The following is a 25573-nucleotide window of genomic DNA, read 5'->3' on the forward strand; positions in this document are numbered from 1 at the left end:
TCTTTTTTTGGTTTTTCGAGACAGGGTTTCTCTGTAGCTTTGGAGGCTGTCCTGGAACTCGATCTGTAGACCAGGCTGGCCTCGAACTCACAGAGATCCACCTGCCTCTGCCTCCCGAGTGCTGGGATTAAAGGCGTGCGCCACCAACGCCCAGCTCAAGACTTTCTTAATTAGTGATTAATTCAGGAGGGCCCAGAACATTGTGGTTGATCCCATCCCTGGGCTGTTGGTCATGGGTTCTATAAGAAGGCATGGAGTTTTATTGCAGCAATAGAAACCCTGACTGAGAGATTCTCTTATTTTCTTTTTCCTTTCTTTTTTGTTTTTGTTTTTGTTTTTCGAGACAGGATTGCTCTGGGTACTCCTAGCTGTCCTGGAACTCATGGAGCCTCTGTCTCCCAAGTGCTGGGATTAAAGGCTGCTGGGAGTAAATGCATGAGCCACCACTGCCCAGCTTTTCTTTTCCATTTTAAACAGTGATTTTTTTCTTTGTCTTTTCTGTGCATTGGTGTTTTGCCTGCATTTATGTCTTTATGAAGGTATCAGATGCCCTGGAACTGGGCTTGCAGACAGTTGTAAACCAGTGCTGGGAATGGACCCTGAGTCCTCTGATAGAGTGCCCAGTGCTCTTACTGTCAGAGAGCAGTAACAGCTTTCTGACCAGAGTGGGCTCTAGCTAAAAATACTGAAAGGGGTAAACTAAACTCAAAGACTTCTAACAATGTAGAAATAAAGGGACCAGACACTCACTCAGCCCCTGCTTTAGCAGCCATGACAGGCTACAGAAAAGGCACATAGGCCTCTGACACAAAGAAACTCCAGATCCTCTGGCCTCCCAGAGCCTAGGACCAAAACTGTACACAAAGAAACTCCAGATCCCCGCCCCCAACCTCCTAAACACTTGGTTCCTGGGAACTGTTTGGTCACAAAAGAAACTCCAGGGGAGACCAAAATCTCCCCTGTAGTCTCCAGGATATAGTTCTGAAAACTATTGGAATCTATGAACAACAGGTCACCTGCAAGTAACAAGACAATGCCATAGAAACCACAGAATGTTCCCTCTCAGCACTGACCAATGAAAATAATTGATACACAAGTATTTCTTGCCAAAATATAACTTTGAGAAATTCTCTTAATTGTTCCCAAATGTCAACCAATCAGAAACCAACCCATACCTACTGATGTAATCCTGTAACTTATGTCTATAAAACCTAGCAGTAGACAGGGAACTTCACACACTCTGGAGGATGCGGCAACAGCTAGCTAGACAGGGTCCCTGTCATGGTTGAATGAACAATCATTAAAACCTTGCTTTTGCAATTTGGTGGGTCTTCCTGGTGGTCTCTGGGGATTTTGCAACTTGGGCACAACAAATACAACATCCCTCCCCAAGTGGCTTTTGAAAGTAGTAGACCTTAGACCTGGATTTTACTGCCTTTTATGGGAACCAAAAATCCTTTTCAAGAACTGTGAAACACTTCGGACTGCCAGGAGAAGTCTGGGTTATGATATAATCTTAATATATAAAAATCCATGAGCATAAACGAGCTCTTGGCCTATACGGAGATGCATGGTTCAAATTGTCAGGTAGGTACTGTGAATCTGGCTCATCTACACCTCCTGGAAAAGCCCATTTTTCTTCCTGAAGACCTACACTCTGCTTGTGAGCACCAAGGAGATCCTATCTCACTGGAAGTCAAATCATTGCGTCCCTCACCCTGAAGTCTCGTGGGGTGACCTGGAGTCTCCTCAATCACATGTAGTTTTTACTGGATTGTGATTTGAAACACTTAAGAAGATTAAACAGAATCAAGAATGGATGGAATGAAATGAACTGAATGGAGGTGCAATGGGGATAACAAACCTTGCATCCTGTCATTCCCTGGACTGTGCTGGGATACTGCTTTCCACTATTTGTCCCATGGGAAATTTCAGTGTCCACCATGCCCTCTTCTTGGTCTTTCTGAGACAGTCTTTGTCATTTCACAGATGACATCTCAACTAACTGCTGGATCTACCCCGATTATACATCTAAGAACAGGGCAAATGGTGGCTGGGTATCTCTGGAGATCCAGTAGACTATTGTGACAGGGACACTAACTTACTTCCTCACAGCTTCCTCTCTCAGAAGACAATGAAGGAACCTTGGGTTTCCAAAATTCAGCATCAGCTCAGATGCTGTGCCCAGCATCCCCTGAAAAAGCCATACAATCCTTTCCCTGACAGGAGACAATGTGAATAGATGTTCTGAGATCCCTTTGGGAGAAGAACTGGGAAGCACTGTATATACATTTACAAGGTTTTTTCTACTGAGAAATGAGCCTCATTCCTTTGATGGGTTCTGAGTTCCATTTACAACTGGCTCAAATTGGAAATAATGAGAAGGATCTGAACTTTTTATTGGGATAGCTGACTTCCACCATCTGTTGTGGAATATTTTGGTCACACTCTGACACTCCGAAGACTGACACTAAGTTTACATTGAAACACAGGGGGCTTAGCTAGCTAGCTAGCTACTAGCTGACCAAAATTAGCAATAGAGTTTTTGGAGGACCGAGGATATATAGAGAGACACAGGAAGAAGTAGGGAGAGACTGAGAGAAAGGCTCCGCCCTTTTTGGATAGAGGAATGAGAGACAGGACACTAGTTGCTTCTCGGCTGCTTCTCTGATCATTCAGGTTCCTACGCCGATATCTGGCTCCTGAGGTTTTTTTTGTTTTGTTTTGTTTTGTTTTTTTTTTTTGTTTTTGAGACAGGGTTTCTCTGTGGCTTTGGAGGTTGTCCTGGAACTCGCTTGGTAGTCCAGGCTGGTCTCGAACTCACAGAGATCCGCCTGCCTCTGCCTCCCGAGTGCTGGGATTAAAGGCGTGCGCCACCAACGCCCGGCCTGGCTCCTGAGTTTTTAATTGATAAAAAATAATTGAATAAGTGCTTGGCCCATCTGTTTCCAAAACTCTTTGGATGATATCTGAACAGTAGCCTACAGGCTTTCCGACTGGCCTGACTGTAGGAACATTTATCCCATTAGCTGTTATCCGCAGACTCCTACAGACAAGGTCCCCAGCTGTCTCTCTAAGGAAATCACTTTATCTGGCTCCAGCAGCTGTGTGCTTCCACCTGGTCTCTGTTATTCTGGAACCTCAGGCTTCCACCGCTACTGTGGAGGTCAGGACTGTGAAACAGTCCTACCATTATTCCATCCTACAGACAGCAGCCACTGAGCTGCTCCAGGATGCTCATGGCCTCAGCAGTGTGTTCCTTGTCCCCTCATCAAGGCCATGCCTCTGAGTGGCCCTGAGTATGACAGTCATTTCCAGTACTACAGAGTGAGCCATCTCACCGTTTCAATTCTGTCTGTCCCCTTACTCTGCTATCATCTATCCAGCAACTCTCCTTCCATTTCATGAATATGTCCTGAAGCTATGCTGAACCTGCAGCAGCCACCAGGGAACATCATTACCCTCGGCCAATACCAGATGGATATGATTCTATGGCACAGAACATATTAGCAGCAGGGGAGCCTGCATGGAAGCTAGGTCCTCTGCATGTGGGTGACACTTGTGTAGCTTGATCTATTTGAGAGACCTCTAGCAGTGGGACAGGGACCTATCCCTGGTCCATGAACTGGCTTTTTGGAACCCATTCCCTATGGTGTGATGCCTTGCTCAGGCTTGGTCCTGCCTCAACTTGAATGTGCCAGGCTTTGTTGACTCTCCATGGGAGACACTACCCTTACTGAGGAGTGGATAGGGGTGGGATGAGGTGGGAAGTTGGCAAGGGAGCAGGAGGACGGGAGGGAGAGGGAATTGTGGTTGGTATATAAAATGAAGAAAGCATTTAATTTAAAAAAGGACACATCAGTATTGATATGATAACTCCATTAGCTAGTTTAGTATTTCAGCTTTCTTTACTCATTGTCCACCCCCAAAACAAAGCATCCTTGCCCCTCCTGTCTGCTGAGATTGCTATTCCTTTGGTGTGTAGCCTCTCTCTCACACAGCTTCCAGGCCCATCCAGGGTTTGTCCACTTGAGCCTTGCTGGAAGGTCACACAGTCTTCATTCAAGCAAGACGGGGACAGAGGTGAAGTGGCTATTATTTGTAACTTATTAAAGCCTGCCTGAGGATTCAGAACGCAAAGTCATCCAGAAGTCACAGAAGGCAGGCACACACCTTTAATCCCAGCAGCCAGAAGCTAGGAGGTGGTGGTACACACATTTGATCCTAGGTCTCAGGATTAACAGGTAGATGGATCTCACTGAGTTCAAGGCAACCCACGGATACTCGAGATTGAATCAGTCTAAAAGAGTTTACACATCTTTAATTTCAGCACTAGGGGGGTATAAAAGATAGAAGCAGGGTCTTTAGTATTCAGTAGGAGGCATTCATTCTCCAGTCAAGCTGAGGAGAGGTTACAGTGAGAGGCTTGGTGAAGAGCTCATGGATCAGCCCATTGAGCATGAGGTAGAGGTTAGAAGCTACTGGGGCAGCTGCTATGCTTTTCTGATGATCAGTTTGAACCCCAATATCGGCCTCTGTGTCTATAATAATTCTTGTAACAAGGTGGCTCTTTCTTCCAAAAAAGAGTGAAGGAATTCTTTCATAGGCAAGTAGGTTCAGGGGAAACTGGTTCACAGTTCTCCCCAAATAACTATTTCAGTTCCCCAGTCTGAGTTTCAGGACCCTGACTTTGGCACAAGAGACTTCCTAGCTTAGAATCCAGTCTTCCCTGGAGTTCTGTCTTTCTGAGTGTAACAGCCTGGAGCAAGCCTTTGCTGCTGTCTGAAAACACAGCTGCAGGACTGGGTGTCTCTTTCCATAAATTTAGGATTCTGCATCCAATCCCGTCAATAACCGCTGTCAATCGATTAGCACCAAGTGCCCAGAGCCACCAAATGCCATCATCTCCACCCACTATCCAATATGCTTGAGGCTCATACAATCATTAGTGCCTTTCTTCAGGCTAACATTTGGTCCCTGTGCTGGCTAAACACATGAGGGCCTGTTCACAGTGACCCAACTCTAGAATTCCACCCTGAGGCTTTGCTTCTAGAACTGTCGTCTTAGAATGAGGCTCCTAGAGAAAGACCCAGAGTTGAGGCCTTTTTGTCTTATGTGGTGAACTGTTTGCTGGAACCAGGATCTTACTTTATAACCCAGAGTAACTGAAACTCACAATGCAGCCCTGGATGGCATCACACTTGCAGGTATCCTCCTGCCTCAGCCTTCCAAGGGCTGGAAATACAGGAGTGTGTCACCACAGAAATTGAAGTCTTGGAATTATGGTTAATTATGAAGTGCTCTCAGGAGGAGGGACAAGGGCAGCAACATATATGTCTCAAGGGAAGGGGGACTAAGCCAGATGGAGACAGGCTCCAGCATAGACCCTTGGTTGTAGCTGGAGGCAGGGGGATGGACCACAAGACCAGGAGGTGTGACTCCCAGTTGCAACTGTGTCCATGTGACCCAGAGCAATTCTCTGGGGAAGATGGAGTCAGTAGAAGACTCTCACTGCTCCTTCAAGTGGGAAGATATGGCCAGAAAAGGAATGGTGTCAGGACACCAGCAACATCTGTGACATCAGTTAATGGTTTCCATTTGTGTCCTGAACAGAACACTTCCTTGAAATTCTTCTCAAACTCAGATTCCAGTCTAAGTCCCATTTGGCCAAACATGGGTTCCTAGGAAACAATAACAAAGACAAGAATGATAGGGCTCATTTTCAGTGAGAGAAACATCTCCTCCTTCTTGGCACTTCTAACCCCTGGCAGTATCTGTCAACTTCATGGTCCAACCATGTGTAAGGAAACTTAGACTTTGCTATTTCTGAGAATTGTGCCTAGGAAAATGTAAGAAACAGAAAACTCCCTGAATGGGGATATGACTCAGTGGGTCAATGTTTGTCACACAAGTGTGGGGACCTGATTTTAGATCCCCAAACCTAGGAAAGCTGCATGTTGCAGGACACATCTATAATGCCAGCACTTGACAGTGGTGGTCAACAGGCTGCCTTGTGTCAAACAAAATGAAGTATGAAGAACACTACCCAAGGCTGTCCTCTAACTTAATCCTGGTGTATACTATGACACACAGGCATCTGCATTCGCACATGAACATATACACACTCATGTATACATACATATCATACAGAGAGAGAGGGGGGGAGAGAGAGAGAGAGAGAGAGAGAGAGAGAGAGAGAGAGAGAGAGAGAGAGAGAGAGAGAGAGAGAGAGAGAGAGAGGGAGGGAGGGAGGGAGGGAGGGAGGGAGGGAGGGAGATTTAAACTACTGTGGTGGTTTTGAAAAAATGGTTGACATAAGGTGGCCTTGTTGGAGGAAGTGTGTCACTGTGGGGTTGGGCTTTGAGGTCTCTTATGCTAAAGCTATACCAAGTGTAGACAAGGATCCCTTCTGCTGCCTGTGGATTAACATGCAAAACTCTCAGCTCCTTCTCTAACACCATGCCTGCCTTCACATTGTACACCATGATGTTGGTGGACTAAATCTCTGTAACTGTAAGCTAGCCCCTAATAAAAGTTTTCATTTATAAAAATTGCTGTGCTCCCTCCTTAAGAATATATCCATTCTGAGGGAGATCAAGACTGGGCTGGTTTCACCCGCAGAAACAGCTGCCCTGAACAAGGGGGAGCTCTTGGACCCCAGATTGATAGCTGCGAGGCCAGCATGGGACTGATCCAGACACCCTGAATATGGGAGTCAGTGAGGACTCCTAGGCAATCTATGGGGCCTTGGGTAGTAGATCAGTATTTATCCCTGGCACACAAATGGACTTTGGGTACCCATCACACAATGAGGGATGTGCTCTCAGCCTGGACTCTTGGGGGCGGGGGTCTAGGCTCTGCCCTGAATGAAATGACAGACTCTGGAGATCTCCTATGGAGGGTCTCACCCCCTTGAGGAACAGAATGGGGACTGGGTGTGAGGGGGGCACATGGGGACCTGGGGGTTGGTACGGTCAGTTGGGGAGGGAGAGGGAGCTGCGGTTGACATGTGAAGTAAGCTTGTTTCCAATTTAAATAAAAAAGAATATATCAAAAAATGCTGTGCTCATGGCGTCTATTTTCAGGAATACAAACCTTACCTAAGACAACTAGGATCTAGAGAAATTGTTTGGTTATTAAGAGCATATACTGCTCTTGCAGAGGACCCAAATTCAATTTTCAACACTCAATGACATGCAGCTGTGATGACCCTATACCCATATAGGGTATGTCCTCAGCTCAGGGTGTCTTGTCACTTCTCTGCACCCCTACACATCCCAATGCTCAGCAATGTCTCCTCTAGGGCCCCCTAGACACACCCCAAACTCGTGCTGTTGACCGTAGCCGTAGTCCTGCTGCACCCTGCTTTCCTTTGCTCTCCCCTTTTATATAACGGGCTCCATGCACCCCTAACCTAGGAGTCCATCCTGCTTCTATGTTCTCTCTCACTTCCCAAATACATTCAATGCCTCGTCCTTTGAACACTAATTTTAAGTTTATTTAAAATTTTGCTTTGTTTAGCAAGGTCTACAAAATACAAGGATGCTGGTGAGCACAGAACGTTGACAGGACAGGAAGCATTAGGATGCTGATGTGGCTGTTATTGGTTGTTAACTCAACTGTCTGGGATGAGCTACACCCCAAAATTGGAGGGCACTTCTGTGATCTGGACCTTTTTTATTTTTATTTTTTTAAGGAAAGAAAACTTCTTTATTGTACATAGTACAGAATATAATGCAGCTCGGCAGGATGTACACAGCCCTGCACAGGGGAAGTATTTCAAATCAACTGGCAGGCTAAAGCCTTTCTCGGCATTGTAGACTTTCCACACTCTGGAAAAGAAGCAAATGAATGATTCTGATCTTGAGGCAGGAAGACATCATGCCTTTGATCAGGATTTTGATCCGGAGTGACACAGGCCTTTAATCCAGATCTTGAGGCAGGAAGACACATCTTTCATCTGGGCCACACCTTCTTCTGGAACCCTATAAGACGGCAATGGAAGAAGGAAGGGTTCGTTCTTTCTTCTTTGCCTGCTGGCTCTTGCCTTGCCAGCACATCTATTCCTTCGCTGGCTCTGGATTCTACTATATACAGAAGACAAGATGAGACACCCAATCTCATGGAACTGAGAAACAACTAGACTCGTGGACTTTCCATTCACAGCTAGCCCTTGTTGGATTAGTTAGACTGCAGTCTGTAAGTCATTCCAATAAAATCTTTTTTTGTGTAGGTAGATGATAGATACATAGATAGATAATTTGTAGAGATGATTTGTAGAAGATACATAGATAGATAGATGATTTGTAGAAGATAGATAGATGATTTGTAGAGATGATTTGTAGAAGATAGATAGGTAGGTAGATAGATAGATAGGTAGGTAGATGATTTGTAGAAGATAGATAAATAGATTTCTTCAATAAGTTCTGTGACTCTGGAGAACCCTGACTCATACAGATTTTGATCCCAGCATGGTTCTAGAGAAACAGAAGTATAAGGATGAAGCTTTTAAGTATCTGGAATAGACTTTTAAATTCACCAGCACCTTCAGGTACTGAAGCCTCTCCAGGCACTCTGTTTCCTGGGAGGTCAGAGAGCACTGAAAGTCCATGGTGTGAACTCTATTACAGACTTAAAAATATAAATGCCTTCGATTATCTTTATTAATCAACTGTGAATAGCAAAGGACTTGGTGACCCTATGTATGAAACTTTTGACAGTTTGAGGGAAGATAAGGAAAAGCAGGCTGCTGGGTGATTGCTCTTATCACTCGCTAAACTAATCCAAGGATAGGAAGGAGCTGCGTGGTAAAATTAACCAACTTCACAATACGGGGAAGGACAACACTGAACTTAAAACGGACCGGCTCCAGCTGTGAATAAACAGTGTGAAGGTTTCTAAGTGTGCCCTGGAAGAGAGTCTTTTCTCTTCAGCCACAGAGTTGTGGACGATCAAACTGAAGACCTCATTATAAAGTAGCCTACATTACAGGGAAAGTTCAAGTCTCAGCCTCAGGCCGTCAGCAGGTAAAGTAAGGGTGTTAATTGCTACAGAATGGGATCTTATAACATGGGGTGGGGGTGTGTGGGACCCTATTGAGGCTGAGAACTTTGAGCCCTAGATTCTCAAGGGTTTGTCTCACCTGAGGAAGTAGAGCCCTCAGCCCCACCCCTTCCACATGCCCTTTCACCTTTCCCTGCAGAAACGAATCCTTCAGTGTCTGGTAAACCAGCAGTGACTTTCTCTGAAGGAAATGCCAGACAAGACAATGCTGACGTCCCTCAAGGCCCACCAATGGTTCCCTCTAGACCCAGAATCAGACTCAAGGCAAATCGGGCTCCTAGAGGGAAGGTAGAGAGTGTAGTCCATGAGGAAGTCACTACACTACAAAGGAGCTTAATGAGTTTGCTAATTCATTCAAGCAGAGGTCCCGGGAATACATGTGGGAATGGAAATAAGGGTGTGGGATGATGGTGGAAGGAACATAAAGGTAGATCTGACTGAGTTTTACTGATATGAGTTCTCTGAGTGGAGATTCTAGGTTTAATATGGAAGCTCACACAGTTTAAAAAAATGGTGTGAAAAGTTTGTTTGAATGATTGGCTGAAGCGTTTATTAAAAGAAGGCTCAGGAAGACTGTAAACTAGAGTGAGTGCTCTGTGAAAAACGTGATCCTCCACAATGCGAAGGCCCAGAAGGCATGCCTCTCATGAGTCCTATAACATGCAAATTCATGAGAGGGGCTCCAGCACATTTGAAGAGTTTTGTTGTTGCCCTTTAGCTTGTGCCAGATCTTAGGGTTGGAGACGCTGCTGCTTAATTGGAGGAAATAAATGCAATGGGTTTAATTGGACCAGTTCACAGCATTGACTCAACGGAGACTATCACCAGGTGACCATGGCTATCTTAACGGGAAGTGTAGACCAAACAATATTTGTAATGGCATAACCTGTAATGGTCAGCACAGACAACATGAATGTTATAGTGACATGATTCCTATGGGCCTTTGGCTAATCAATCATGGTATTTCCAGATATGAAGTAGATAAGAAACCTACTGCTTTTCTCTTTGACCTCTTTAAGTGGAAAAATTCTCAAACAAATAAAAGAGAGGCTACATTGGATCATGTCAAAAGGTAATCCTGGCTAGTGAATCAGTCTCCAGATGATCCAGTTTGTACTCCCAGAATCCCTTGAATGAAAGAGTAGCCAGGTTCCCTCGAGGAAGAATCCTGATAAGACACCTAAAAGTTTACAGTTAACCTTTGTCCTGTTCTTCCTCAGAGGGACCTATGGCCTTTTACAAGGGCAACTGTACGCTGAGGGGGAAGGACAATCAGACTTTCCTGGGTCCATTGGATACTGGTTCTGAATTGATACTAATTCTGGGAGACCACAAGAAACATTGTTAAAGTTAAAGTAGGGGCTTAAGGAGGCCAGGTGATTAATGGAGTTTTGGCTGGTGTCTGACTCACAGTAGGTCCCCGAACATATGCTGTGGTTAGTTCTCAGGTTCCAGATGTATAATTGGGATAGAAGTTGGCAGAGTTATCACATTGGTTCCCTGTAAGGAGTGATGTTAACAACATATGGTGACTGGACCAAGTGAGGAGGAGGTAGCAACTACTTTGAACTCACTGGTATCATATGAGTGTCAGAGGATGGGAAATAAATCCAGCCGAATTTCAAGGACATTCTCTCTCAGTGAAATCCTTAGGAAGCTAGAGGTGTGGGCAATGCAGAGATACTCCTTCTAAGGTGAAGTGTAAGTTATTGCACCTGGTCCCTCCCACCACCAAGAGAGAAGCCCAATGTTTAATGAGTCTATTTGGATTCTTGAGACAGCACATTCCTCACTTAGGTGTGTTACTCTCTCTCACAGGCCCAGTGACTTGGAATGACACTAGCTTTGTGTGGGGCCAGAAACAGGAGAAGGGTCTTCAACAGGTCCTAGCTGCTGTGCAGGGTGCTCTACCACTTGGGTTCTATGATGGAGCAGATTTTATGGTACTTGATGTGTCAGTGGCAGATAGGGATGCCATTTGGGGTCTTTGGCAGCCTCTACAGATAGATCACAGAAGAGACCTTTGGGATTGTGGAGTAAGGCTCTACCATTATTTGCAGACAACTATTCTCCTTTTGAGAGATAGCTCTTGGCCTGCTATTGGACCTTCATGGAAACTGAACATTTGACAATAGGCCACCAAGTAACCATGAGACCTGAACTGCCCATCATGAGCTATATGCTATTAGACCCATCAAGTCATAAAGTATGGCATACACAGCAGCAATGTTGTTTTCTCCAACACAGCACCACTGGATAAACCAACCATAATCCAGGCCAGGCCCCATGCTCAGTAATAGTTGACTAACAGAAACTTCACGGTTTGTGTGTGTGCTTCTTTTGTTTCCTTTGGGATTTTTTTGTCTTGTTTGTTTGTTTTTTAAACAAGGCATGCACACATATACATACACAGAGAAGAGAGGAAGGAGGGAGGAAGGGAGGGAGGGAGGGAGGAGGAAAGAACACGAAGTGTAGGATATAGAGAAGATTTAGGATGGGTTGGGAAAGAGGAAAGAATAATATCAAAAGATACTTTATGAAAAAAGTATTTTAAGGCAATAAATTTTAAAAAATCTTTTTGGGGAGGGTTTTAAGACAAGGTTTCTCTGTATTGTTTTCGAGGCTGTCCTGGAACTCACACTGTAGACCAGGTTGGCCTCAAACTCACAGAGATCTGCCTGTCTCTGCTTCCCAAGTGCTGGGATTAAAGGCGTGTGCCACCAACATCCAGCTAAAAAACTTAACTTCTCCTTTCTATCTCCATCCACAGACACAATTCTTTCAAACCACTGATCTACAACTCTTACTCAGTGAAGTGGACTCAGGATCTTGTACTCATTGTCTGCTTACAGAGAAGATATTTTCAATATGGACAATACATACTCTCTTGCAAGCTTCAAATGATGGACTTGATAAGGGAGAAACTAGGAATTGAAAGTTCCTGTACCGGAGCTAGAGTGATAGCTCAGCAGTGAAGAGCTCATGGTGCTTTTCCTGAGGACAGTAGTTTGGTTCCCAGGACCAATAGCAGGTGGATTACAACCACCTGTAGCTCTAGCTCTGGGTATGACACGCTCTTCTGGTCTCTGGGAGTTCCTCACATGCACACGCACAAAAGCACACTTAGACACACATGCACACATGTAATTTTTTAAAAGGAGAAGAACTTTTTAAAGGTTCCTATACTCCTAGGGAGATGCATTATTCTTTGACCATTTAAAAAGGAGGCAACCAGAATAATCCTAATTGTGAATCCAGCAAATGGGCTTGTACAAGCCAACCAACCAGTCCTATTGCCATGCTCCTGGCAGGCATCAGTCTATACAGCCACACTCTACTCGCCCACTAGAAATAAATTAGTCCCCCACCAGCCACTTATGAACATTTATCAGTTGCTAAGTTCAATGCTTGCACATATGCTCTACAATACAAGTGTTCACTCTGAGAGAATAGGACTCACAAGCATAGCTGTTCCTTGGTTAAAGAACTTGGTTGATATCAGGTGCTAGCTACTTCTCCTAACAGCTCCACTTTCAGTGCTGCTTGGGAAAATCTCTGTGCCTCTTACTAGCGCTCTGGGCTTTCTCTCCCTGTCCTTTACTGTACTCTTCATCATCTGCCTTCATCTCTGCGGTATGCACTGCATTTGCATTGCCTGTGTGTTCATATTTTCTAGCTTGATTCGTCTGGGGCTCCCCTATCTCATGTAACACATTCACACACTTTCTAATCCTCTGCTGTGGTTTTCCTTCCGCTCTCCCTAAGCGTACCTGTTCACCAAATAGAACGTCTTTCCACTTGACCCCTGCAGGTTCACCTGAGTAGCCAAAGAACCTTGAACTTACACTTTGGATTCAGATCTTGGGTACCTAACCACCAGCCTCACTGAACCTAGAGCCCAGGTGGAACCATCCAGAAACTTGACCTCTGATATCCTTGTCCTTGTCAAGTCCTGAAACCTACCAGCAACTTATTCACTTGTGTGTTTCTAAAGAATTAAAACTGTAACTATTCCCCCTTGGTAAGTCTTAAGAGTTTTAAGAATAAAGGAGTAACACATGTATCAAAGAATGTAGGAAGAGTGTATAGTCCAAATAACATGAAATATATTGATCATATAGCTTTGGGTTTCATCAAATTACATCAGTCAGATGATACAATACTTCCTCATTGAGTACTTTATATTTTTTAGTGAGCCTAGCCCTTAACAGCTGAGCCATCTCTCCAGCCCTCTTTGAGCATTTTAGCAAGTTTGTGAAAAACACAACAAAAACAATCAACCTGCATGTAAATTATAAGCTTCCTGATTTCCATGGAGACTGAGAAATGAGAGCAAGAAATTGTCCTCTGGGTTCAACATATGATGGCTTAAGTGGCTTTGAGCAGTTAACTGCAAGTAATATTCCTTCATGATGTTTCTCAAGACTTTTCCCTCCCTGAATTTCCCCAGAATACCATGAGAGAATATGAAGAACAGTAGCCAGGGCGTGAACATCATCACGTGCGCGGGGCAAGCACGACAGGTTCAGAACTCAGCCCCCGGAACCCTGCAGACCCCACAGCACTCCCCTCACTCACCTGTTTCGCATCTCAGTGGTGATGAGGATAAGTCATCCTGGGGCTCTTGTCCATCAGACATTTGTTCATGAGAACCACTTCCCTCTGTAGAAAAGAACAATGGACCCAGTGGCCTCAGGAAGTGTCTGAGTGTCTCCTGGAATGAGTGTTTCTGTTCTGGGACTCTGAAGGGGAGGCTGACATCACTCCTTCTCTGTCACCAGAGTCAGAACATTGGCCACCCATCTGTTCCCTCTCTGCCCATCTTAGTCCCCTTTATTTCTGATCCTTGTTGCTGCCTCTATGATTTCTTCTCTCGGAGAATATAGAGAACAGGTTAAGTGGGAGGACGTCCTCTCTTGCAGATTCACTAGCTGACTGGCAAATGAAGGCTTACCCACCTCCTCCATTGCAAGTGGTAGGCTAGGCACCTCCTCTGCCAGTTCACCATTCATTGGAGAATCTCTGGGACGACAGGATGCTGAAGAGAAACAAAGATGCAACAAACCATGCAGAGGGGATTCAGTTTGCTCAGGCAGAATCAGGAAGCTCGGGGAATGTAAGAAAATGAGTGCAAGGGATAAAAATGACAACATGGACCGTGTAACACAGATAGCGAGAAGAGCAAGACACTGTCTTTCCCCACTAATTACTGCTTCAATATGAATAAAGAATCCACATACACACCCTGAGGAGTGGAAGGGGGTGGGATGGGGGATGGGGGGAATGTGAGGACAGGAGGGAGAGGGAACTGTGATTGGTATGTAAAATAAGACTGTTTTCAATTTAAATAAAAAATAATTTAAAAATAAAAAATAAAGAATCCACATATTCTACCCATAAGAATCAGGTTATTCCAAACTGGAGTCACAAGTACTTCTCCCTGTCTCACACAAAAGACAAAGGATCCAAGAAGAACCAGGGAATCAAAATAATTAAGAAAGTTATATACAAACTATTCTCTTGAAGAGAGCAATAAAGGCAGTCAGGAAGTTGGAAACTCTAGGGAGGAAAATGGACTCAGTCCTTATGATGGCAGGACGCTGTTGAACTAAAAGGGAGAGCAAGGTGTGTCCAATGCATGTCTGGTTGTCTCATTGAGTTGGAGAGAATGAATTTGATGGAACTGAATGAGCAATGGCAGCTGAGATTAACGGCTGTTTCTGTAGTGGTAAGGTGAAACAAGAGATCTGATGTGGTGGTGGTGGGGAGTGTCTGGAAAGATGGTTCAGTGGTTAAGAGGGCCTGCTGCTCTTCCGGGAGACTCAGGATCGATTCCCAGTGCCACACAGAAGCTCACGACTGTCTGCAATTTCAAGTTCAAGGGATTTGACACCTTCTTCTGACCTATTTGGACATAAATCAAATATGTGGTACATATAGATACGTAGGTAGACAGATAGGTAGGTAGATGATATAGATAGATACATAGATAGATACATAGATAGATAGATAGATAGATAGATAGATAGATAGATAGATAGATAGATACATAGATGCCGGTAAAGCACTCATACACATAAAATAAGAACAAGAGGAACAAGAGATCTGATTTGGTGTTTCTGCTGGAAAATGAGAAAACGGACAGGGGTGATTTACACCAGGAAGGGGCAGTCAGTAACAACCCTGCTTGAGAATGGAGAAATAGTGGCCCATGCTGAGACAGAGACACCAGCAGAGGAGGCAGGTCTGCTGTCCAGACAGATATCACATGCAACTTTGCAAGCATCTCACACTGAAGTTCTTGAAAAACCTCTGGATAGGAGTCTCTGAGACAGCTACATGAAGACATTCAGGCCTGCAGTTGAGGAGGCTGACAGGCAAGTCTGAGGGTTCATGTTTGGGTATCATTAACTCACAGACTGGAGCAGATAAGAATGCCTGGGAGAGACTGATCACCCTTGCATGTTTCCAAAATCACTTTAAAAGTTGGGACGTCCCAATCTGAAAACTCACAGTTAATGCATTCACCTTAAGCCAGAAGTTGGTTTTGGCTAGTGACTCGGTACCTTTTTCTCTCTCCCACTGGGGACAGCATCCACAAGCTGAACAAAAGTGTGTGTGTGTGTGTGTGTGTGTGTGTGTGTGTGAATGATGAGGAGAGAAGGGTAAAGAGAGGAAAACAGTATCAGTGAGGTAATTTGTAATCTAAGAACATAATCACCTTCCCTAACAACTGTTGGCAATATGGGCCTCTCTTCAGTATATCTTCCATTTATCCTCTGAAGAGTCTGTGATTGTTGGAAACTGAAAAGAAACATGACAACGACCGAATCAGACAGTGATGAGAGGCAGAGACCTCCAAGCACTTTTAACGAGTTCTGGTCCTCAGCACACAGGTGAATCACTTCACCTCATCTGAGGTACTCATTCCCATTCACCCAGAGCTGAGCTCTGTCCCTTTTCTCTCTGCTCACCCCTATCATTTTCTTCTCATCTTTTGATCCCCAATGTTGTTCTTCTGCAACAGAAAGCATCTCACATGCCTTAGTCCTTGTGTTCCTTGTTGATCTCAATGCTCTTTAGCTCATCCTACTTGTGTCTCTGAGTTTCCTTTGACTCTAGAGCTCTTACCTCCATGGAACAGGCTCCAATTCTATTACCTCTCTCTTGTTTTCCTTTGTATCAGGCTCACCACACTCCTCGTGCCCCTGAGGGCTCTCGTGAGAACCTGTTCAGTGCTCCTGGTCACCCTGGCCTTCTGCCAGCCTCAGATAACATCACCACAGTGTGTCCTGAGGAAGGCCAGCTTTTGCTCCTGCTTGACTTTGGCCTGACGAAGTCACACATGTCTATGCACTTCCTTAACATATAAAATGGAATGAAGCAGAATTTGTCCCTCTCAATTTGCAAGCTTGTGGAGATAAATGAATCAATTTGCAGAAACTACTTGAGTAACCACTCAATGGGAAAACAAGGTTTGGCAAGCTGTAACTCGCCTGCTCAACAGGCTTGAGAGGGTGCTGAACCTCAGCTGGGCTGCTGTTTCCTTGCAGAGCCCGTAATAGAAGTAGACATGAACCAGTGAGAAAGGGAAAAAAGCAATTAGGGATGTCAACTGTGAACTAAACTGTGTCTCACAATTACACATCCAGGTGCACATGGTGTTTCTGTGCAACCTTCTATCGCTTCTGGTACCCTGGAAAGTTAGAGACAGACAGGCAGTTGGGGGGGGGGGTAGCTCCTCAAAACTGTCAGAGGACGGTGAAAGCCAAGGTCGATTAAAGCAAAGGTAGAAAACGTTTATAAGCAGCACGGCTCTGACAGGAAAGTCAAGGGTGTAGGAGGAAGTCTGATGCCGCCATTAAACATGTGACTTATTAGAGGCGCATACAGATGAGGTAATAAAAGGGCAGTTTACCACACCGCTAACCACACCCACTTTAGGCAGGACTTAAGACGTATACAGCTGGACTTTCGGGCATGGCTAGGGGGCGATACGGGGGGGGGGGGGGGGGAAGGTATAAAAGACAGCACACAGGAAGTCTCGGTCTCTTTTCCCGGAGTTTGGCTTCCGGTTCGAGCGGAAAACTGCTTGTCTCATCTGGGTTACTTGTTTGGTATCTTGTGAGTAATTTCTACAATAAATACTTAGTTTTACTTCCAGTAAGTGCCGATTATCGTTACAGCGTCCTTTGAAGCCTACACAAGGGACTTCTGTAGGAGAAAGTTTTGGAGAGACACAAGAGGGAGGGAGGGAATGGAGGACTTTCTGGTTACAGAGAAATACAGTCCTGAAGAGGAAGCAGTGCTCCCCCAGGCAGGATGGGTGGGGTTAAATGGAAAACTGCCTTCTGAAAGGCAATCCAGGAAGTGGCTACCAAGGACCCTCAGGTGGCAAGAGAGGCGTGAAACACTGACTCTGACCTTCAGAGCTGCACATCAAGGTGACCAAGTGATAAAGTGATACAAATGGAGAGACAAGATCCAGAGGACCTGAGGGAAAAGGAAGAGACACCCCAGAAATGTAGACACGTTCTTCACAAGAAGTCTGAGGAGGGTGCACCTTCTGGAAGGGAAAGGCTTTAGAGGTAGTGGAGCTGCAAGGACGAGGCCACAGGGGACCAGCAGGAGCTGCAGAGATTGTTCTCTACCCAGGACCTGCTGACTTCACGTTCCTGCTGCATGCCAGCCCTTGGTTGTAACAGCCCACCCTCTTTTCATACGATAAGTTGACACATGCTGCCCTCTCTGGTGCCTGGGTCCATGCTGGGCTTCCCTTGTGATTTCTCTGTTCTCAGAGAAGAAAGTTGATGTAGGACTCTACTGAATGATGCATTTTCTGATACAAGGAACATATTTTGATTGTTGGCCATGTCTGCAAGTATCAGAGAGCCTGCTCCTCTTAAGAAAACTCACCATTCGCAGTGTGATTCATAGCATGAGACTCGGGTCTGGGCTAAACACTTACTTACTTCTGTGTTACTTGGCCTACATGTGAGCTCCCAATTTCCTGAGCTCCCAATTTCCTACATTACCCCTATGCTTAGCATGTCACAGTCCCTCAATAAATTATATGCCAGGTATCACTGTAAAAGAGAGTGAGTGATTAAATGGATGAATGAAATAGTCTTGAATTCCCGGAAGCAGGTCAGAGCTATAGTTACCATCTAGGAAGATACTTAGAATCTCCTTTAAGTCTGGGTAGGCCTTTAGATGCCTTGGGCTGAAGATCAGTTCTAGAAGCCACAGGCTAAAGTTTTTCTGCAGGTCACAGAGGATGTCATACACCACTCTGTCCACTGGGATCAGGCTCCCACAACTTCCTTGAGATTCCTTAAAAATATTGAGTGAAGAATTATGTCACAATGGATTTATGGGTTTTAAGAGAGGCTTAGAGCAGTTCAAGCACCATATGATTGCTTGTGAAGTGTCTGAGTTTTGCACATATCAGGTGACATCTCACATGTCCTCTCTATAATGACAGACCCATGCTTGTCCGAGAGCATCTCTGATGCTGACACACAGTTGACAGGAAAGAGTATTCTAAAGAATGATCAAATGATGTGTCTCTAAGCCAAGATGCTCCACGGTGGCCCTGACAGGCCATGAGATGCTGTCTGGGGACCAGACAGTAACTCCCCAGAGACTGACCAGGTCAGCAGGGCTCAAGGCAACCAAGTGAGCATCCTGGCCACAGGGCAGAGAAAATGCACAGAGAAGAGGAGATTTGTCTCCATCATTCCCAGGGGACCCCATCACCGACCTGCACTACATTCTAGGGCCACAGCTGTGCCCAAGAAACAAGGAACGATTAGGAGAGAAGCAAGCACGACTTCCGGTTCCAGCCTCACGTGACCCAACTGCCTGTGGCTTTCTTTTCTCCTTCCTCCTTCCCTTCCTCCTTCCCTCCCTCCCTCCCTCCCTCCCTCCCTCCCTCTCTCCTTCCCTCCCTTCCTCCCTTCCTTCCTTTTTGTTTTTGTTTTTGTTTTTTTTTTCAGACAGAGTTTCTCTGCATAGCCCTGGCTGTCCTGGAATTCACTCTGTAAACCAGTCTGGTCTTGAACTCACAGAGATCCACCTGCCTCTGTCTCCCTTAGTGCTGGGATTGAAGGCCTGCTCCACCACGGCCCGGCTTCCTCAGGCTCCAGGATTTGGAATAAGTAGGCTTTGTAAGGAAGCCCTGCTTGGACGTGTCCACTCACATTCTAGCTTCTGATGTTTACTGCACAAGTTAACCTGGGCTGCTCTGCCCTTTGATCTTTCCCACTCCCTATCCATCCTCTGTCACCATGTACCTCAGCCTCGGTTACAGCAGAGATGGATACGAATGTTCCCTGTGATCCCCGCTTCTCCTGTCACCTCTGACTTCCAAGAAGGGAAGGTCCCTCCTCCCTGGAGGCCCTTCAGCCTGTTGGCTGCATCCAGAGGTTCAGCGTAATATGGCATGGGCCAGGCTTACTGCCAGGGCTGAGTTCATTCTCCTCACTCACCTGGAACTTCTGCTCAGAGATGAAGTCGAGGTCTCGGAGACTCATAAGGAAAGGAAAGGACTTTGTGATGGCGCTTGCGATTTCTACCTTATTTTCTTTGAAGCACTTGAACATGAGCCGATAGTCTGCCAACTCCTCTTCACACACACTGTCCTCAGTGGTTGAACTAAGGGATAGATTCCATGTAGAAGCATAAACCAGCTTACAAGAGGCTACCAATGGCTGGGTAATTGCTGGCATGAAGGATGGTCCACTAAAAGGAGATTTTTAAAGTAAAATTGAAACTTTAAACATCTAAAATAGTGGTGCAAGTTGTGATGCTTTGGGTTTTGTTTGTTTGAGACAGCCTGTAAGTCTGGCTTGTCTAGAGCTTGCTATGTAGATCAGGCTAACCTCAGAGATTCACCTGCCTCTCTTGAGTGCTGGGATTCAAATCATGCTCTACCATGACCAACGTGATGATCAGTTTTAATTGTTAACCTGGTGTACTCTAAAATCATCTGGGATTGTGTGAGTCTTATAGGACTGTCTAGATTAAGGTGGTCTATGGGTACATCTGTCTACGGGTGTCTTCATTATGCTAATTGATATGGTGATATCCAGCCTACTGTGGGCAGCACCAGTTCCTAGGTAGGGGATCCTGGGCAGCATTAAGTGCAGGGAACAAGTTGAGCACTGACAGGCACTCTTGCGTTCACGTCTCCCTGCTCTTGACTGGATATGACCAGCTGCTCAAGTTCCTGCTAGACTTCCCTTTGGTGACTGTAACCTGGACCCGTGATCTAACAAGTTCTTTCTCTCCCGTCACTTTATGTCACAGTGTGTTATCACAGCAAAAGGAATGAAACTGGAACACAATCTATAGACTATTGGGTAAACGGAATAACAAAACAACAATAACAAACAAACAAACAAAAAACCACCCTCTTCTTCCAATTCATGTGTGAAGGCAAAATTGGTAAGTACTTGATTCAGGACTCAGAAAACATTCTACACACCTACACACCTGCACACACACACACACACACACACACACACACACACACACACACACACACACTGCACATCTCTTCCTCCATTGCTCCCCATACTTTCTTCTCTCCCGATCCCCACCTCCTTACAGGGATGGGTCTCTTTAGCAGCTCAGAACCAGCACTTTCTAACCATGCTGTCCTCCGCTGCCAGGCCTGACATCTCAGGTAGCCACTGCTCTCTACCCAGAGACAGAGTCCAGGAAGAGCATCCTTTACGGAAGAAAGGCTCAGAACCCCAAAGAGACATGGGAGTTGTTTGTTCATGTTACTGACTCCATTCTGGCAGACAAATAGAAACAAATTATGATATATAGCACAATGACAGAAGCAAGAAAGCTGGGCATAGCACAACTGTCTGGAGTCATGGCATCCTGGAAGCTGAAGCAGAAGGGCCATCGTGGCTTACATAGTGATTTACTTTCTTTTTAATTTTACTTAGTATTCGTACTGTTAGAGTATTAGCACACGTAGAGGTGAGAGGACAACTTTGTGGAGTTGGTTCTCTCCTTCCACCCTTCGCTGAGTTCTAGGCATCAAACTCAGGTTGCCTGGCTTGCCCAGGAAGCACCTTTACCCACTGAGGCATTTTGTTAGCCCTTACCTAGTGACTTCAAGGCTGGCCTGAGCTATATAGCAAGCCCCTGTCTCAAATAATTGAAAAACAAGAAATCAGTACCAGCAAATTTCTACTACAAAGTAAATGGCAGTAGGGCTGGTGAGATGGTTCAGTGCATAAAAGTGCTTGCCCTCTGGTTTAATGACCTGAGTTCAATCCTGGGACCCACCGGGTAGAAGCAGAGAACCAACTCCCGCAAGTGCGGGAGCGGACAAGCAAAAATAGGATACGTATGTATGAAGATGACTTGAGACACATTATTTTGTACGCTAACCTAAATAATTAGTTAAAAATAAAACTAAAAAAAACTTAGAATGGGGCACATTTTTCTTTTTACCTATTGCTTACTTTAGAATTTTGTGTTTTTGAAAATTTCATACATGAATACTGTATTTACATCATTTCCACTCCTCACTTTTCCCCTAAAGTTCCCCCATGCTTTCTTTTCCCATCCCCCCTCAAATAGCTTCTTTAATTATTATTACATATATATTTATGTAATATATACATATATCTCTCTACATATATAGAGATAGATGATGATGTAGATGATAGATAGATAGATAGATAGATAGATAGATAGATAGATAGATAGAATCTGCTGAGTTCATTTAGAGTTGCTCCTATGCATACATGTTTAGGGCTGACCACTAGGGACTGGATAACCTAACAGAATTAGAATACTGGCTGAGTCTCCCCTTCTCAACAGCCACTAATTGCCTATAGCTCTTCATCTAGGGGTGGGGCTTAAGAGATCTCCCCCATCCACACCAGCACATCAACTGTTACTGCCACTTTTTTTTTAGGCACTTAAAATGTCACCTAAATGCTAAATGATTGACAATGGTGGCTCTCAGGATGTAGTCTGAGGAACCCTGGCACTGTTCAAGACTTTTCCAGTTGTCACTGAGGACAAACTATTTTCAGGCTAATGCTGAGATGCCGTTTGCCCTTTATCTCTTTCCTCCTCCCAAAAGTGTTCAATAGGATTCTCAGAGGTTCCCTGGGCTGTGGCATCACAGCAGAGAGGTAAACAGGGGAGTCTGGTGACTTTGCCTAAGCAGCAGAGTAAAGGCATTTGCAAGAAGATAAAGCAAGATTACATCCTCTCCTTTATTTTTATTTTAGAAAATATTATAGTGGCCATGCAAACAAGTCTGACGGAGGATCTATGTTTGGTCCCCAAGACCTACATAGTGGAAGGAGAGAACCAACTCCAGAAAAGTTCTTCTCTGACCTCAACATACTCACTGTGGCACTCGCACACATACAATAAATAAACGTAATTTTAAAAATAAAAAAATAACTATGGGTAAAGACAGGTAAAAATGTGGCCCTTTCTCCTGCACTATAAAGCCCTGAAGTTAATATATATGTATATAAAGCTGAGATACAACAAAGGCAGTGGTTAGGGGGAAATGTATAGCGCTAATAGCGTTAATATATATATATATATATATATATATATATATATATATATATATATATAAGAAGCTGAGAGAGGTCTATATGAAAATCTTCTGGAATCAGGAAAAATAAGAAAAGCAATTTTATTCCAATGAAAACAAATGATGCAATAAAAATTTAAGTAGAAATCCATAAAATTAAGTTGGCATTATACTTAGACCAAAGAGGTGTGATTATATCTCATACCAAAAACTACTCTTTTGGAAAGAGCAATAAAGTTACTATCTTTATCTTTTTTATTATTATACCTCTAGTCAGGCTAACAAGGAAAAATAAACAAAAAAAACATGAGCTATGAATTCCTCCAACATTGAAAGGACAGCAAAGACCAAATAGAGCAGCCATCCCTAGATCTGCAGATTTGATAACAGTAACAAAAATGACCAAATGTTTTAAAAAAAAAAACAGAAGCTACCAAAACTCACGCTCTGAGAGACAGATTAACTGAACAGACTTGTATTAAAAAAATTGAGCTTCTAATTAATGCCACCCCACTCCCAAAAGAGACAGCAGGTTGTTGGTATCTCTAGCGGATTTGACCGAATTTCACCAGAGAAATGATGCTTTCTTAGGACTTCTGCTGGACCAGAAGTAGCCTTGACTGAGGAGATCAGGGGATGTCTGATCTCCTAGAGTTGGTAGCCCCACGATGGGTGCTGGGGACCCAACCCAAGCTCACTAGTAGAGTATTGTGAACTCTTAACCATTGGGCCATCTCTCCAGTCCCTCCCGCTGAGTGTGTGTGTGTGTAAGAAAATTTCAAACCATTTCTAATCAGCTATGTAACCAGCACAGATAAAGAAAGAAAAGAAGGAAGGGAGGAAGGAAGGAAAGAAGGAGGAAGGAAGGAAGGGAGGGAGGAAGGAAGGGAGGGAGGAGGAAGGAAGGAAGGGAGGAAGGGAGGGAAAAGGAAGGAAGGGAGGAGGAAGGAAGGAAGGAAGGAAGGAAGGAAGGAAGGAAGGAAGGGAGGGAGGAAGGAAGGGAGGGAGGAGGAAGGAAGGAAGGGAGGAAGGAAGGGAGGGAGGAGGAAGGAAGGGAGGAAGGGAGGAAGGAAGGGAGGGAGGGAGGGAGGAAGGAAGGAAGGAAAGAAGGAGGAAGGAAGGAAGGGAGGGAGGAAGGAAGGGAGGGAGGAGGAAGGAAGGAAGGGAGGGAGGGAGGAGGAAGGAAGGATGGAAGGAAGGAAGGGAGGAAGGGAGGGAAGAAGGAAGGAAGGGAGGAAGGGAGGGAGGAAGGAAGGAAGGGAGGAAGGGAGGAAGGAAGGAAGGAAGGAGGAAGGAAGGAAGGGAGGAAGGAAGGAAGGGAGGGAGGAAGGGAGGGAGGGAGGAAGGAGGAAGGTCAAAGGCAGCACCCACTGGCCGCCTGCTTCCATTAGTCATTGGTCTTCATTTGCCTCTCCCTTCCTTCCTTGGAGTGATCAAACTCCTGAGCTGACCTAAGCCACACAGGTGGGCTCACAGCTCAACTGTTCCCAACTGCAGACTGAGAAAAGGTTGATGACAGACACAATCAGGTTTGAACTTTTTCTAAATGATGATTTTTGGACAGAGTTGTGTTTTAAAATGATAATTAAGGAGAGATGAGAGGTCAGAATCCCATGAACCAGTCACTCCTACAGGAGCTCCCAGGAAGCCCAGCTATGTGACAGGAGCAAGGAAACGAAGTGGGGTGAGTTGGGGTGACCATAGGACTGCAACAGTTAGCCTACGACAGTGAAAACTGCTTTTCCAGGTTCTTAATTCCCTGTGATCTCATTGTCTTGCATACCTGTGGACTGTGAACCCGGCTTGGGCGACCCTGGTAGCACATATAAACATTGATCTTAGCAGGGGCACAGGAAGAGGAGAGGAGAAAGGACTTACTTGCTTCTAGATTCATCGGTCTCTCCTGTCATCCCCTACACAGCACCGAGGGTGCCCTTCAACTTGGCTCAGAGCAGAGTGCACCCACCTCTGAGCAGGGGAAGCTCAGCAAGAACTCCTTGAGGGCCTCCAAACCCAAGGAAACAGAAAGTGAAATTGCTCAGCTGTGACTTGGCTTCACTGTTCGGGTCCCCCCTCCTCTCACCGGGCATGTCCTACAGGTACCCTCCCTCCCTCCTCCTCCCCCCATCCTGCCTCCACCCAGTCTCTGCCCCAGAGGGGAGGAACAAAGGCAGCCCAAGTCCCTAGAAACCTGGGACCCCTGGTTCACTCCAAGGAAAGGTGGAAGAGTCTGTTTCAGCCAAGGACTCAGAGCTGTCTGGGGAGAGGTGGCTGCCGAGTATAGGAAGGAAGTGGCCGGGGTGGTGCCTGGAAGGACAAAGGGAGAGTAGGTTGTCCACAATCTCTCAGACTGGTGGCTGTCCCAGAACCCTAGAGAGCCAGAGCTGGAGAAGTCGGACCTGATAGTTGGGGCCCAGACTAGGAAACGTCAGAAGGTGTGGTCTCCTAAAGGGCTTGGAGCTTCTGAATGAAGCCAGAAGCAAGAAAAAACTCTCCCCTGCCTCCTCCAGCCAAGGGCAAGTGCAGAGAGTCTAGGCAGAACAGGTTGAACAAGTGTGCCCTTGACAGCTAAGCAACAAAGGGCTTCAGCGATCTCAGTGAGGTCTTGAGAGCAAGAGATTTCTTGGAGGATGGGGAAGGGGTTTCTAGTCAGGGCTATAGTCGTCAAAGACAGTACAGTTCTGGAGGATCGGTGCATTACATTTATCCTGCACAACTTTTTCACTTATACCTAACCCTCATTCTGCACAAGAGAAAACAAGCGTGAAGAGGAAAGGTAAAGGAACAGGAGTAAAAATGCAAATAAGACAAACAACAAACGTGAGACTGGGAATGCAAGCAAAGCATGGCATCAAAGACACGGAGGACAGGGCCGAAGGCCTGTGCAGAGTTCCAGGCCCAGAGCTCTGCCAAAGAGGAAAA

At 45.3% G+C, this 25573-nt stretch overlaps 1 protein-coding gene across 3 annotated transcripts in view; it reads right to left on the bottom strand.

The window, feature by feature from the left end:
- The window catches only part of LOC101840043 (nuclear body protein SP140-like protein), a 43806-nt gene extending 18624 nt beyond the window's left edge, over positions 1-25182 (bottom strand). The window contains exons 1-7 of one of the 3 annotated variants that reach the window (XM_040753160.1): positions 25051-25182; positions 24843-24958; positions 24530-24656; positions 19554-19806; positions 15785-15867; positions 14022-14101; positions 13642-13725 (exon numbers count right to left, since the gene is read on the bottom strand). In XM_040753160.1, the coding sequence (XP_040609094.1) occupies positions 13642-13702 (61 nt within the window). In that variant the 5' untranslated portion in view covers positions 13703-13725; positions 14022-14101; positions 15785-15867; ... (2 more) ...; positions 24843-24958; positions 25051-25182. Of the gene's footprint in view, positions 1-13641; positions 13726-14021; positions 14102-15784; positions 15868-19553; positions 19807-24529; positions 24707-24842; positions 24959-25050 lie in introns of those variants that run through there. The other 2 variants (XM_040753163.1, XM_040753161.1) reach the window with 2 other exon arrangements.
- Between the last annotated feature and the right edge of the window lie 391 nt (positions 25183-25573).

This window comes from Mesocricetus auratus, unplaced genomic scaffold (assembly GCF_017639785.1).
Source record: "Mesocricetus auratus isolate SY011 unplaced genomic scaffold, BCM_Maur_2.0 Super-Scaffold_100010, whole genome shotgun sequence".
NCBI lineage: Eukaryota > Metazoa > Chordata > Mammalia > Rodentia > Cricetidae > Mesocricetus > Mesocricetus auratus.